This window comes from Bos javanicus, chromosome 4 (assembly GCF_032452875.1).
Source record: "Bos javanicus breed banteng chromosome 4, ARS-OSU_banteng_1.0, whole genome shotgun sequence".
NCBI lineage: Eukaryota > Metazoa > Chordata > Mammalia > Artiodactyla > Bovidae > Bos > Bos javanicus.
The window spans coordinates 108,400,143-108,413,524 of record NC_083871.1 but is presented as its reverse complement, the minus strand read 5'-3'; the positions used below and the strand labels follow the sequence as shown (position 1 = coordinate 108,413,524).

The following is a 13,382-nucleotide window of genomic DNA, read 5'->3' as shown; positions in this document are numbered from 1 at the left end:
CTTGGCACACCTGATTTCAGGAGATTACGTTAAACAGCAGGCTTTGCGCCGCTGCAATCACGCAGCTCCTGAGTCATATTTATAGCAGATGCGGCTCTAAGGTAACTGAGCTGTGTGAGTGATAGGGTCAAGTCACCACCGGCAGAAGGATATTTACCTAGAGGTGTGGACAACCAAGTGCAAGCTCGCCCAGGCCTCAGTGATGTGTCTCCGGGTGGGTGGGTGAGGTTCCGTTTTGTCTATAAACGGCTGCTGCACCAAAATACTGCATTTCTAATCTGACTTCACAAACCAGAAGTTATGATAAGGAGAGCATCACTAAATAGAGACAATTATGGGTCCAAGAGGACACTGGGTTTATTTCAGGGGGATAAGTATGTGTGTGAAAGAGAGCCAGGGAATGTAACTTCTTTACATTTTCAAAGACTTTTAAACAACTTCTATCCCAAAGACTAATAAAAACAAAACAGGGACCTCCCTGGAGGTCCAGATGTTAAGATTTTGCCTTCCACTGCAGGAGGTACGGGTTCAATTCCTGGTTGGGGAGCCAAGATGCCATGTGCTTCGTGCCCAAAAAGCCAAAACATAAAACAGAAGCGATATTGTGACAAATTCAATAAAAAACTTTAAAAAATGGGCCACATTAAAAAAAATCTTAAAAAAAAATCAGTCATCCTAGGACCAAAGTCCATTTTACTTTGTGTTGTGGATATAGGAGTTGTTTAAGAGAAAATGAAATCAGGGGAAATAAACACATCTCCAACTGTGAGCCTTCCAGATACTGACATGTAAGCTGATCTTATTAAAGTCATTATAAATGACCGTGACAGCGTAAGTGCTGAACTCTAAGAATCATAACATCACAGTTAGCTCTAAATGAAAAGCTGATGGTGAAAATAACCTTTACAAAACAGCTTTCTAAGTCGTGTGAGTGGATAAAATTGACAGACGGAAATTCAGTGGGGTCAAGAGCCCAAAGGAAGTGACTCAGCATATATCTATAGGATTTTTAAGCTCCAAGCTTGATACAGTTCAGCAAAGGAGCAGTAAATAGGACTCCTAAAGACACTGTGCACGCTTTTCCTCAAAAAAAAATGCCAACAAAATACCATCTATTGTCGTATGCGCCTCAAATGCAGTCTGTCCAGAAAGTGCTGGTTAAGAGTTGTTTTCATAATTTCTCATAAGGAATTGCTAGGTTTCTAATGCACTGATGCCAAGGAGGGGTAAAGAAGAAGAACTTGAGTTAAATTCTGAAAATCTGAAGAAGGAAGGGACAATATCAAGAACTGTGCCCAACTGTTTGAAACCCAAAGTATAAAAATTTAGTAATTCAATTCAGGAAACATTCTTCACACCTAAGCTCTTTTGCTGTTGTTGTCGCTTGTTTTTTGTTTTTAAAACAAAGGATCTAAAGACAAGTGGAAATCAATTGTCTCTTAATTTCCCAGATTAGGTGAGGAGAACCTGATTAAACAAACATCTATTAAATACCTCAAGACAATTTCAGCTTTAATAGAAGTCAGCCTAAGGGGACTCAGAAAGCCTTAGCAACTTCAAGCAAAGAAGCAGTCACTTAACTAAAAACATTTTTTTTAACATGTATATCATTCAGAAGTTGACATTTTATCTCCCTGGGAAAGTAAAGGAGAGTTTGCCTAGAAAATATAAGGTTGGACAAGGCTCTCTTTGAGTCATACGGCCAGTGTTCAAATACTGGTATGAACAAAGGATCTGGATAAAAATTACTGTTATTGCTATTAAGAAGAATCAGTTGTTAGTTTACATATAATATATACATTTAACATATATTAATACTTAAAAGCTAGCTTTATGAAAAGATGTAAAATCTCAATTGAACTTCTCTCAAGTCATGTCTATTTTAGACTTTTTAGCACTGTCAGACTGTTTAGGATAAATTAGTATTATTCCGAACTTAATTAACTTAATAGTGATAACTTTTCTAAAGATTAAGTAAGCTAACTTACATTTTAGGATGGATTGTAAACAAAATGTGTTATCAAAAGTGATACTGTTATGTCATATCACAGTTAATTGGGTATGAGACCAAATTTAGAGTATTATTCTTACCTTTGTATAAAGCTGCAGTGCAATTCTACCCTGAGGGCCTCTAAAGATAAAGCATGGCAAAGGAAGAGGCAACCCACTCCAGTATTCTTGCCCGGGAAAGAAATCTCATGGACAGAGGAGCCTGGCGGGCTAGAGCCCATGAGGTCGCAAGAGTTGGACATGACTGAGCAACTAAACCACCACCGCCAAAGATAAAGCCGAGGGGTAGAATGTCCAGGATGGACCACAATGTGCCCACTTAAAAGATGACGGTACCATTGCTGTGTGACGACTCGATATGAGGAAAAAGATGTAAGCAGGGATGTTCTCCACCTGAGAAAGGCAAACTGATGGGAGATAGAGAATCATGCATCACAGAGTCGGATGGGAGTCTGGAGGTTACGTGGCTCAATTCTGCATTTTGCATTTAAGGAAACCAAGAAGTAGGCAGGCTGCGTCGTGGTGAGGCAGTAACTGGAAGTGAGGTCTTGTGACCTGGATTCTAGGATTCTGCACCATGCTCTTTCTCACACAGAGGATGACGCAGCGGTGATGACACCCTTCCAGTATCTAAAGTCAAAATATAAAATCATGGAGGGTCTGAGTAGCAGTTCCACATCCACCGAAACTAGCTTAAACCTTAACTTGTGGGTTCAGTTAAAAAAAGGTTTGGAGTTTTTATCACCCATCAACTCATTCTACTTTCTGATACAAACTCTGAGGCCATAACAAGCAGAAAAATTCCCCAAACTCTCCACAGTCAAAGAAAGAATCAGCCACTGATGTAACCCAGTCAGCATCGTGGTCTTTTATAACATCTGAACCACGGGATCCCATGTTCTGAACCTCACTCAATGCTCAGGAGTCTGGGGAGAAAACACTCGGAGAAGTGCCAACTTTATTAGAGTGAGAGCGTATCACCTCACATAGCCGACGACAGACCCCAGAGACCCAGGCACTGACCTTGCCCAGTAATTATGGGATATCTCCAGGGTTGGAAGATACCTTAAAAGGTCACCGGGTTAACCCTCCCATCTGATTTGTCCATCCTCCTTAAACATCTCCCTCCAGATTCTGTTTAACACACGGCCATGATGGAAACTCTGGTCAGCTCTGAATCTGTACTCTGAAAGCGTTTAGCTGCAGGGCAGGAGAAGTAAAGTTCCTTGGCTTAGGCCCCATGGATCCCTTTTTCTATGAGAAAAGGTTCTCAGAGTCCAGTGCAAAGTCCCTTAAAATCCCCGCACCAAGTACAAAGCACAAAAAAAGAGGAGGCTTGGGACTAGCTCCTGGCAGCTGGGTGTTGTCCTTGGGCTTTAGAAGGCCTAGTTCCTGACGCACAGAAGGCCTCCACCACCGTGTCCTGGGCCAGCCCTGTCCAGGAACATCTTGTCCTTAAGCTCGGGGGTTTCCTCCCAGAAAACAGCTAGGTCTGCTGCTCCACCAGCTGTAGCTTGGCAGTCTTGACTCGGTGGGCTTCCTTCAGGTTCCGTGCGCGGACCTCTGGGTTGGAGATGAACTCTACTTGTTGTAGAGGGAACCAGCCTTGCTCCCCATCGGACAGTCTCACGCCTTCCAGCCAGCCTATGGGCATAGGGTGGGTGGGAAGAAGAATTACCTGCAAAAGACTCACAGTAATTTCCCCCGGACCTCCTTCCTGGACGCACTTGTGAATTGAAGGCTAAAGGAACTGGAGAGTCCCCAGCATGGGGAATTCAGCCTCCCGGTGTACTCGCCCCGGCTGCTCTAGGTCTGATACAGTCTGTAGCTGCCCACTTCTGAGCCTTCTCCACTCTTATGGGTGAGCTGTATTCCCCCAAAATATATGTTGAATGCTAAGCTCAAGAGCCTCAGAATGCAGTCTTATTTGGGAGCAGAGTTGTGGCAGGTATTATTAGTGAGGTTAAGATGACGTCATACCTGAGCAGAGTGTGCTGTTCATTCAGTATAATTGGTTGTTGTTGTTTAGTTGCTAACTGTGTCCGACTCTTTTGTGACCTCATGGACTGTAGCCTGCCAGGCCCCTCTGTCCATGAGGATTCTCCAGGCAAGAATACTGGAGTAGGTTGACACTGCCTTCTCCAGGGGATCTTCCCAACCCAGGGATCGAACCCAGGTCTCCTGCATTGGCAGGTGAATTCTTTACTGCTGAGCCACCTGAGAAGCCCAATCTAATTGGTATCTTTATTAAAAGAGGGAAATTCGGACACCTACACACACACAGAAGGAAGAAATAGAGCTTGGACTGATACTGCCAAAAGCCAAGCCAGCTGGGGCCACCAAATCTGGAAGAAGCAAGGGAAGACCTTTTCCTAGTCTTCAGAGGGAGCACGGCCCACCCAGCACTTTGACTCTGGACTTCTGGCCTCCAGAACCATGAGAGGATACATTTCTACCCATTTAAGCCACCCAACTTGTGGCACTTTGTTAGAGCAGCCCTAGGAAATGAGGCCGTCCACCCACACCATCCCACTTTCCATACCCAGCCTGTCCCCTGTGGATTCCTCTCTTACCATCACTGCTCTGCTGGGTCACCATCACCACGTCTGCCTTCTCGAGCGCCAACTCGTCATTCTCTCGGGGTTTGTAGGCTCTAAGGCACTGCACTTGTGGGGAGTCTTGGAAGAGAAGACCGTGAAAGGGGTAAGGAAAGGCAGGAACTAGAACATGAAGGAGGACCCGCAGGGGTGGTAGCTTGAGAGGACTTGGAGGAGAGAGAGTTTAAACTGTTGAAAGTTACACACAGAGAGACAATTGGAAAAGTCTCCATCTTCTCCCAGGGAATGAGATGGGTGATTAAGAGATAGAAATGCCATCACTGAAATGAATCAAAGATTCTCTCTAGTAAAGATGAGTTGAGAAACAGGTTGTGACCGCCTTTTAATAACCACTGTTACAAAGAACTGAGATTCTGCTAAGCACTGAAATCCTCCCTGTGCCTTTCATCTGCATTGGATTCTGAACTCCTGTAAAACTGTCTACGACAAACCATTTATCTTTTACCTAATTGTTCCAAGTTTGTGTTCTGCCTCTCCAACTCCATTGTAAACTCTGAGACTCATTTTTCATTCTTCTCCATGGTACATGTTGTGGGACTAAATGAGACTTATCCAGTGGGCTTCCTGGTATAATCTAAGCACCGCATGCCCTCTCGTTTTGGTTTCCTTTTCTATAAATGACTGAGCTGATCAAGATGACTCAAGGACATTCTGGATTTTCTGTGGTTTTGTGATCCAGGGGAAATTTCCGAAGTTTTGAAGTTCAAAATTGAGAAGCCCCAGAGTATGCCTGACCCACAGTCTTCTATCTTACATGGGTTTATAGCTCTTTACACTTTACCACACTGCATTGGTTCTCTTAGAGACTAAATAGACCATGCACTGTTACCTGTACTTAGCTTGTCTGTATCTCCCATTCACAAGATCACAGCGATGCAGCAAGAATTGTCTTGTTTTCTTTCTCTTCTGAGAAAGTGAAGTGCAGCAGATGGATTGCACACTGAACAGAACTCCATTTATATCCTAGTTCTCCTACATCCTTTCCCAAAGTGCCCTGTATTTGTTTGTTCTTTGGAGTCACTAAAAGCTCAGTGTTCCTTTGAGTTCAGTTCCTCTCTGGATGTAAATTAGAGTCCTTGCTGGAGGACAACTATGAGGCTTAACACAGACACTTCCTAATGAGTGGGTCTGCGGGTGCCTGGGGGTGCCTGGAAGCCTAGGGTAGAGGCAGGGTCTCAGGTCGTCCTGTACAGGGGAGGGGTGCTCAGGACATATCTACTATATTGCTATACCCCCCAAACCCCACTCCACATGGACTTTCTCCCCCTATTTCCCCAAGACCTTCAAGTCAGTGAAATTTAGGCAAACAAGTAGCAGGATAGACTTAAAGGGATGAATATTCAAAACGAGTGAACTACTATCCAAGACAAGGAGTGTATGGGGGGTGGGGTGGGGCACTGCCACGGCCATGAGCAGTTTTAAGCAGATGCCTCTTGGTACCACCCAGCCTCCTAAACTGCATCCACAGCAGACTTCTGACCACCCCTCCCTCTCTCTTGGACTCTAACCCACCGTAACACTCCAGAAGGTCCAACTCCTCCCTCGGCATAGCCAAGGCTGAGATCCAGCGAAGCTTTTCACTTCTGAGAAAACAAAGCAGGGGCACGCTTCAGCAGCAGCTCTGGGGGTACAGGACAGGGGCAGGTGATGGGGAAGTGGAGGGACCGTGGGAAAGACTTGTCTAGTTCAGCAATATCCAGGACAAAAATCAGTGGGGCTCTGCTGGGATGGAAATTTGACCAGATCATGAATTACACTTTCATGTGTCTTGTCACCATTTCTCTTTCTCTTTCTCTTTCCAAGCTTACCCGCTTAAGGACATCTTGTGTCTTTCAAGTAGAGGCATAAAGTCAATGTCAATTGTGCGTATGTAGATTTTCCATTCGGGGAAGTCTACTGAGTGAAATGTTCAGCTCAGTTGAGCTTCCCTCTGCCACTCTACATACTTTTTGACACTCTGCCCACCTTCCTTCAGTCAAGATCTCAGAGACGAAATTATTCTGTAATCATAACTGGGTCAGGTAGCTGTATCTACCTTTTTTTTTGGTCATGTAATAATGGGTTGGTCAAAAAGATTGTTTGGGTTTTTCCATAAGATGTTATAGGAAACTCCAAATGAACTTTGTGGCCAACCCAATATGATCTGAGGCTAATTCTGTAATTATCCGAAGGTTTCTGTACTATCTGAGCCTCTGCCTCCAACCACGCTGGAGTAACTGAGAGCTGACACTATCACTGTTCCAGGAAGATGCTACCCAAAGCAGTAGACAAAGAATGTGAGTCTGTATCCGATGATCTGGCTTTGGTGATATTTTGCACCTGTACAGCCCCTCTGTCCTGTAAGTGAGGGTAGGCATTACTGATCCTACCCTGAAGTGTCTTCCAATGGGACAAAATCGTAAAGCATCTACAACGTGAGGATCCTCGGACCATTAGGTGTCAGGTCAAACGTTTCAAAGAGGAGGTTTCTTATATCTTCTGTAACAGCTGTAATAGCTACAACTGTTCATTATGGTAGGTACTGTGTACCAGACTTTGAGACATTATTTTGAATACTCTTTGCACTGCAGGCATGGGTGAATATATTTTATTAATATTATTATTATTAAAGAGATGAGCCAATCATGGTTCTCAACACTATGAATTTCTGTTCAATAGAGGACTGGATGGGAAGATGGGAGCAAAGAAAGCTAAAGGCACCCAGTGCTTATCTAATTCATGGCTTATTCACGCATACACCCTCCAGCCGTGGGCACTGAGGAATTTCTGGCTCATACACATTCAGTCATGGATGTCAGTAAACCAATTATGCACTGTGTCTTTCTTAGCATAACAGATGCTAAGCCTTGGCGGTAACAGCGACTTAACACCTTCTCTCACCCCAGGCTCCTCAAAGTCATCTATCAGCTCTAGGAGTTTGGGTTTAGGCTGGTCTGTAGATGCTCCCTGGTCCAAAACGGACTGACTGGTGCTGTAGCTGTTTTCTGGATATGTTTTCTGCCCTGATTCCCTTTCCTTGCCCGGCTGTCTTCCCTCCCCACAGCTCCCCTGAGCAGCCCCAACTCACTGGGTCTCTGTGCGGAGGAGGAACTCGGCCTGGGAGCCCTGGGCGTTGCGCCGCAGGAAGAGTCGGAAGAGGTTTTTGTGAGCTCCATGCAGCTTCATTTCACACTTTTCCCCACGGACGGCAGAGAAGGGAGCATGGTCGAATACCAGGAATCGGCTACCCCTGAAAAACACAAGGCTTTTCAGCCTGACGCTGGGGTGCTTGGACTTCATCCACTCGCTTATCTTTACAATTCAAAATCCCTTTCCTTAGCATGTTCAGCCTGTAAATTCTCATCTCCTCATGCTAAGATGGTGTCAGCGTGCCCCTGGAAGGGATCTGTCAATGGCTTGGCAAACTACGTAGCCAGGGCAATGGATGTTCACCACTATAACGAGTTGAAGAAACAGAACCAATATAAAGTTTCTAAGGACCAGAGTTAGGATCTGGAACTGGCTAAGTATTGCTAAGCTAGTAGGCTGAGCTCAGCCCAGAATGTGTGTTAGTTGCTCAGTCGTGTCTGACTCTTTGCAACCCTATGGACTGTCCACCAGGCTCCCCTGTCCATGAGGATTCTCCAGGCAAGAATACTGGAGTGGGTTGCCATTTCCTTCTCCAGGGAATCTTCCCGACCCAGGGATCGAACCCAGGTCTCCTGCATTGTAGACAGATTCTTTACCATCCGAGCTACCAGGGAAGCCCAGAGATAACATATTTATTCAAAAAAGTGATAAAGCCTAATACGCTGCATTTTGTCATGCCTGTAACATGGTCGAGGTCCTCCTGGGTGATCTTGGGATATAATTCAGTGGGATCCCCCTCTTTGGCTTTGGATCTTTCTTCCTCTTCTCTAGGTCATGACCAGGACTCCATGGGGCAAACCATTGAGAAGGTTCCTCTATAGGACCAGGACCCTTCTCTGTCCCCTTTAGCCCTTCCCTCTCGCCTCATCCCACTTCCCCCTCGTGTTCTGGCCTCCCATTCCAGTCACTGACTCTCGGGGCCGAGACAGCAACAGACAGTCGTTGAAGAGGTGCAGGTGGACCGGGCGGGTGGTCAGCTTCCTCCGCAGCGCCTGGGAGACGCTGAGCTCCAGGGCCGTCAGCTCCCCACTCTTCACCAGCCAGCGCGACTGTGAAATGAGCGGGAATATCTATACGGAGCAGGAAAGAGAAAGAAGGTGGCGTCACATGCAGGATACGCACGAGGCTTTCTCCCAGGCCGGCCTTCATCACCGTGCCTCTTCCTCTGAAGTCCCACCACCGACAGTGATCCCTTCACATCTTCCTCCTTGCTCACAGCCCATCCACTTAAACTCTGCTTCTCTCTGAAACATCTGACTGCCGCTGTCTCCTGACTACTGCTGGGTGGCTCCCAGGTCCCCAGCTCATGCAAATGGAAGATGCCCTAAGGTTCAACCCAGGAGAGTGACTCCATGAGACCGCTCAGCTGTGGAAACTAGAACTGAAGAAGAGATGGGAGAATCTGACTGGGACGGGGGGACGATGCCCCAGAGCTGAGACCAGTATATGATGTGTCTCGTAGAAGTTAAGGGTTAGGGTGCTTCTGACGTCTGTTCTTTCTTTGATTATAACCTGAGACATGAGAGGAGCAATCAGAAACAGATGTGGATGAGAATACAGAGAACTCAGTGGGGTCTGCCTGGAATTTGCATAACATTAAGGGTGCTGGACACCGATGAACATGTAGATGAGGGATTTTCCTCTCCTATGGGGAGGTAAGGATAGTATCTGAATCGAAATTTGAACGTGGAATGTCTATTTTAAATCTGGATTTGGATGCCAGATTTTAGCCCTATATCTGGATTCAATTTTATATTGCCTTGGTTAGACTAGATGGAGATGTGATAAAATACTGAATAATTCAACTACCAAAAGTATATCCTTATAAAGGTATACATTGATAAGTTCTCTCTCTTCTGCCCAGGTGTCAAAGGTACTCTCTCCCCATCCGGTAACCACTGTCCTTTATTTCTTAGTTATCTTTCCAGAGTTTCTTTATGAATACACAAGCAAATACATATAGATTTTTATCCTACTTTTTCACCAAAAGTAAGATACTGCAATACATATACAGCTGCATCTTCCCTTTTCCCCTTAACAATATTATCATGGAGATTGAACTTTGCTGTGTGACTCAGGGAATTCAAACCAGGGCTCCGTAAAAACCTAGAAGGGTGGGATGGGGCGGGAGAATGAAGAGGGAGGGAACATATGTATACCTACAGCTGATTCATGCTGATGCTTGGTGGAAACCAGCACAATACTGTAAAGCAATTATCCTTCAATTAAAAATAAATAAGTTATACATATAAAAAAAAGAAGTAGGCATGCGGGTATTCCAGAAATAGGGCAGAAGAGAAGGTGTGCAGCAAGGAGCTTAGAGGCTGGGATACTGTGAGCGAGACTGGTTCTGTGTTAGAAGGTGACCCATGGGGACCCGAGGGACGAACTTACTTTGCACTCAAACTCAATCTTCTGGCTCAGGTAGATCAGCTCCTCCGTCCGTCGCATCCTCTGGACATTGTTATTGCAGTCTCGGATCAGCTGTGTGTTTAGCAGGGCAAGGAGAGAGGAAGAGAACCATGTTAAGGGGCTTTAGCTTGAAGTCCCCTGCAAGAAATCTGGAAACTGGCTGTGATAGCTCTCATCGTTCTACTGGCCTGGAACTGAGCAAAGACAGGGCAAGGATGATGGCCTACTTTGTGGAGACCTGCTAGAACATTCCTGGCTGTGTCAAAGGAAGATGTAAACTGGGGGTTGTCCCTCCGTGTGGACTGTCCTTGCAGCTGGCAGGCGTGAATGCTTGGAGGTTTGGTGGGTACAGTGAGGCAGCTGAGCGATTGCATTGGCCAGGATCTGTGCCTCCTGGTGTCATGGGCCGGGGCGGGGGCAGACTTCTCTGAGAAGGACAATCAGGGAGTCTGAGCAGGGATGGTGGCCGCCTACCTCCTCCAGGGCATGGTGTGCTTTCGTGGCCTCTGCTTCCTCTGCGGAGCCGGGCTGTGTTCTCTTCAGAATGTTCTATAGAACAAGGCGTAGGCAGGAGGCAGGTGGAGAAAGGGATGGGCAAAGGGGAGGAAGAGGTCAATGGAGACGGTCAGGAACCAAACTGTAGCAGCCAACCTTTCTGGGAAAGGAGGGAGGGGGCCGTGGGGAGATGGCTCACTGTCCACCAGGCGTGGGAGCATGGCACAAGGAGGGACCAGCCTTTGGGTTCAGGGGAGCGGGCTGAGGGGGGATTTGCAGTACCTGGAGCAGGAGCTTGAGACGGGTGATGCGCTGGAAAGGCAGAATCAGGAAGGACTTGAGGGAAAGGCGCTGGCAGATGGGGGCACTCTCCAGCTTCTCCAGGACCTCTCGGAAACTGCTGTTGCTGTTCCTGCAGGGCAGGGAGCCTCGGGTGAGGAGGGGCACAGGGCATATGCGGGACACAGTGAAGGCACGAGGCGTAGGGGCTCAATGGAACGTCTGTAGGTAGAGAAAGACCAGTGGGGACCCAATGCAGAGGAGACCCACGGGGGATGGCTGGGGGAATCCTGGAAGTCAGGTGGGGGGGGGCAATCGCAGGGTAGGCACAAGAGCATGTGCTCTCAGGGTGGCACGCTGGGCTGGCTACTGGGGGTCACTGCAGGGCCCTCGTGGGGACCGAATGGGAGAGCAGGTCTCACAGCAGGCTTTGGAAGGTGCGTTCCTGGTAGGTCTGGTTGGTGACATAAGGCAGGTAGACCCGACGGAAGTTGGGGGCATGGTTTAGGACCACATCACACACTTGGAAGGTGAAGATGTTGTTCTCAAAGTTCTCTTCCAGGTCAGAAAGGAACCTGCACAGAGTTGAAACAAGTCTCGTGAGACCTGTGGGTCTCAAGTGAGGAGTCGGCTGACCCCTGTTGTAGCTTGAGCTTGGAACTTCTTCTCTCCATCAATCAATAACGTCTACTGACTGTCCTTAGCTCTAGAGTCCTTGTCACGCACCAGGGTTCTCTCTGTTGCTACTCTGCCCCTGATCTAAGTCTCTGGTTCTAATAGTCCATGTCTTGTCCTTCTTTTCATCTGGTTCTGATTTTCTGATTGTCAGCTGTTTCCCATCTCATCTCCTGGAGAAGGGAATGGTTACCCACTCCAGTATTCTTGCCTGGGAAATCCCATGGATGGAGGAGCCTGGTGGGCTACAATCCATGGGGTTGCAAAGAGTTGGACATGACTGAATACGCAGGCGCTTCATCTCCAATGCTGTGCACACCCCCAGGACATCCAAAACCTCCATCCAGGGAGCATTTCTTACTCATTTATCCATTAATGTTCCCATCCACCTGCACTCCTTCTCCTCTCCTTGCTCTCCCTATCCCTACAGCCTCTGGGAATCATGCAGGGAGCAATGAGAGGGCTCTGAAAATGGAAAAACCCAATGAGAGGTTTACAGGCTAAGAGCATGAGGCTGAGTGAGTGGTCTCTGGGAGAAGGGGATGCTCACATGGTGCTGACGTCACGCACATCCTGCAAACGAGAGAAGAGCCATTGGTGATCCTGGTTGGAAAGGGTGGCCCGGAGCTGCTCTGAATGTTGGAAGTGATCCACAGCTATATGCAAACTGCGCAGGTAGGAGGCCTCTGACACAATCAGCTCAAATTTGGCCTAAGAGGTTAGGGAGGAGGAAGACTAATTAGAAACATTTATTGAATCCCTGGCGCATGTTAGCCACTGTGTAATATTTTAGGGATAGAGCGGTACACATGACACATCTTATTAGAGTTCACAGTCAATACCAGAATCCAACCTGATCTCAAGAGACAGAGCATTTGAAGCTGAGTGAAAGACATGTGCAGACTCTCAGGTGGAAGAGAAAATGCGGCTTTCAGGAAACTCAGATACACTGAGTATCAGTGAAAGCAAGGGTATCAAAGGAGAGGACGCTGGAGAGGCAAACAGTGAGGAGGTCTGAGGATTGTCTAAACGAGGTAAGACATGACAATGGGGAAACGCAAAGAGCCTTTATGTAGGGGGATAACTTAGTCTAATTTGTTTTATATGAAGATATATCTGAGTACACCATGGAGAAAAGATCAGAAGGGGCAAGAAAGACACATGAGGAAACCGTGATAGTAACTCCAGAGGAGAGATGAAGGCTTAAAGAGCCATGAGGATGGAGAGATATATGCCAATTTCATAATGATATAGGAGGGGGATTTGGAAGCACTTGGTTATCTGCTAGAAACAGAGGCCGAAAGAACAAGAAGAGTCACAGCTAATGCCTGTTTTTGAGTTTGGTAACTGGGGCTTCTTCCCTGGGGACTCAGAGGGTAAAGAATCTCTCTTCAATGTAGAAGACCTGGGTTTGATCCCTGGGTCAGGAAGATCCCCTGGAGAAGGAAAGGGCTACCCACTCCAGTATTCTTGTCTGGGAAGTCCCATGGACAGAGGAGCCTGGCGGGCTACAGTCCATGGGGTTGCCAAGAGTAGGACATGACTGAGAGACTAACACACTTCAACTGGGTGAGTGATAGAGTTCCTAAATGATCTAGAGATCTCTGGAAGAGGAATAGATTTAGGTGATGAAGGTAACTTGGGGTTTGAGGAGCAATGGAAGGAAGCAGGATATTTGAGGTTTAGATGGTGCAATTGTGGTTTAATGGAAACATTCCAATTGTTGGGAAGTTCTAGCAGGAGGCACAATGACTCACAGCCCTG

The 13,382-nt window shown here is 46.8% G+C and overlaps 1 protein-coding gene across 1 annotated transcript in view; it reads right to left on the bottom strand.

Moving 5' to 3' along the window:
• Positions 1 to 2,950: 2,950 nt before the first annotated feature.
• Positions 2,951 to 13,382, bottom strand: part of ARHGEF5 (Rho guanine nucleotide exchange factor 5) — a 30,639-nt gene continuing 20,207 nt past the window's right edge. Inside the window, exons 6-15 of the mRNA XM_061415009.1 lie at positions 12,169 to 12,329; positions 11,366 to 11,518; positions 10,947 to 11,076; positions 10,644 to 10,718; positions 10,152 to 10,241; positions 8,670 to 8,827; positions 7,696 to 7,857; positions 6,141 to 6,211; positions 4,584 to 4,688; positions 2,951 to 3,654 (exon numbers count right to left, since the gene is read on the bottom strand). Coding sequence (XP_061270993.1) covers positions 3,497 to 3,654; positions 4,584 to 4,688; positions 6,141 to 6,211; positions 7,696 to 7,857; positions 8,670 to 8,827; positions 10,152 to 10,241; positions 10,644 to 10,718; positions 10,947 to 11,076; positions 11,366 to 11,518; positions 12,169 to 12,329 — 1,263 coding nt within the window. The 3' untranslated portion in view covers positions 2,951 to 3,496. The remainder of the gene's footprint in view (positions 3,655 to 4,583; positions 4,689 to 6,140; positions 6,212 to 7,695; positions 7,858 to 8,669; positions 8,828 to 10,151; positions 10,242 to 10,643; positions 10,719 to 10,946; positions 11,077 to 11,365; positions 11,519 to 12,168; positions 12,330 to 13,382) is intronic.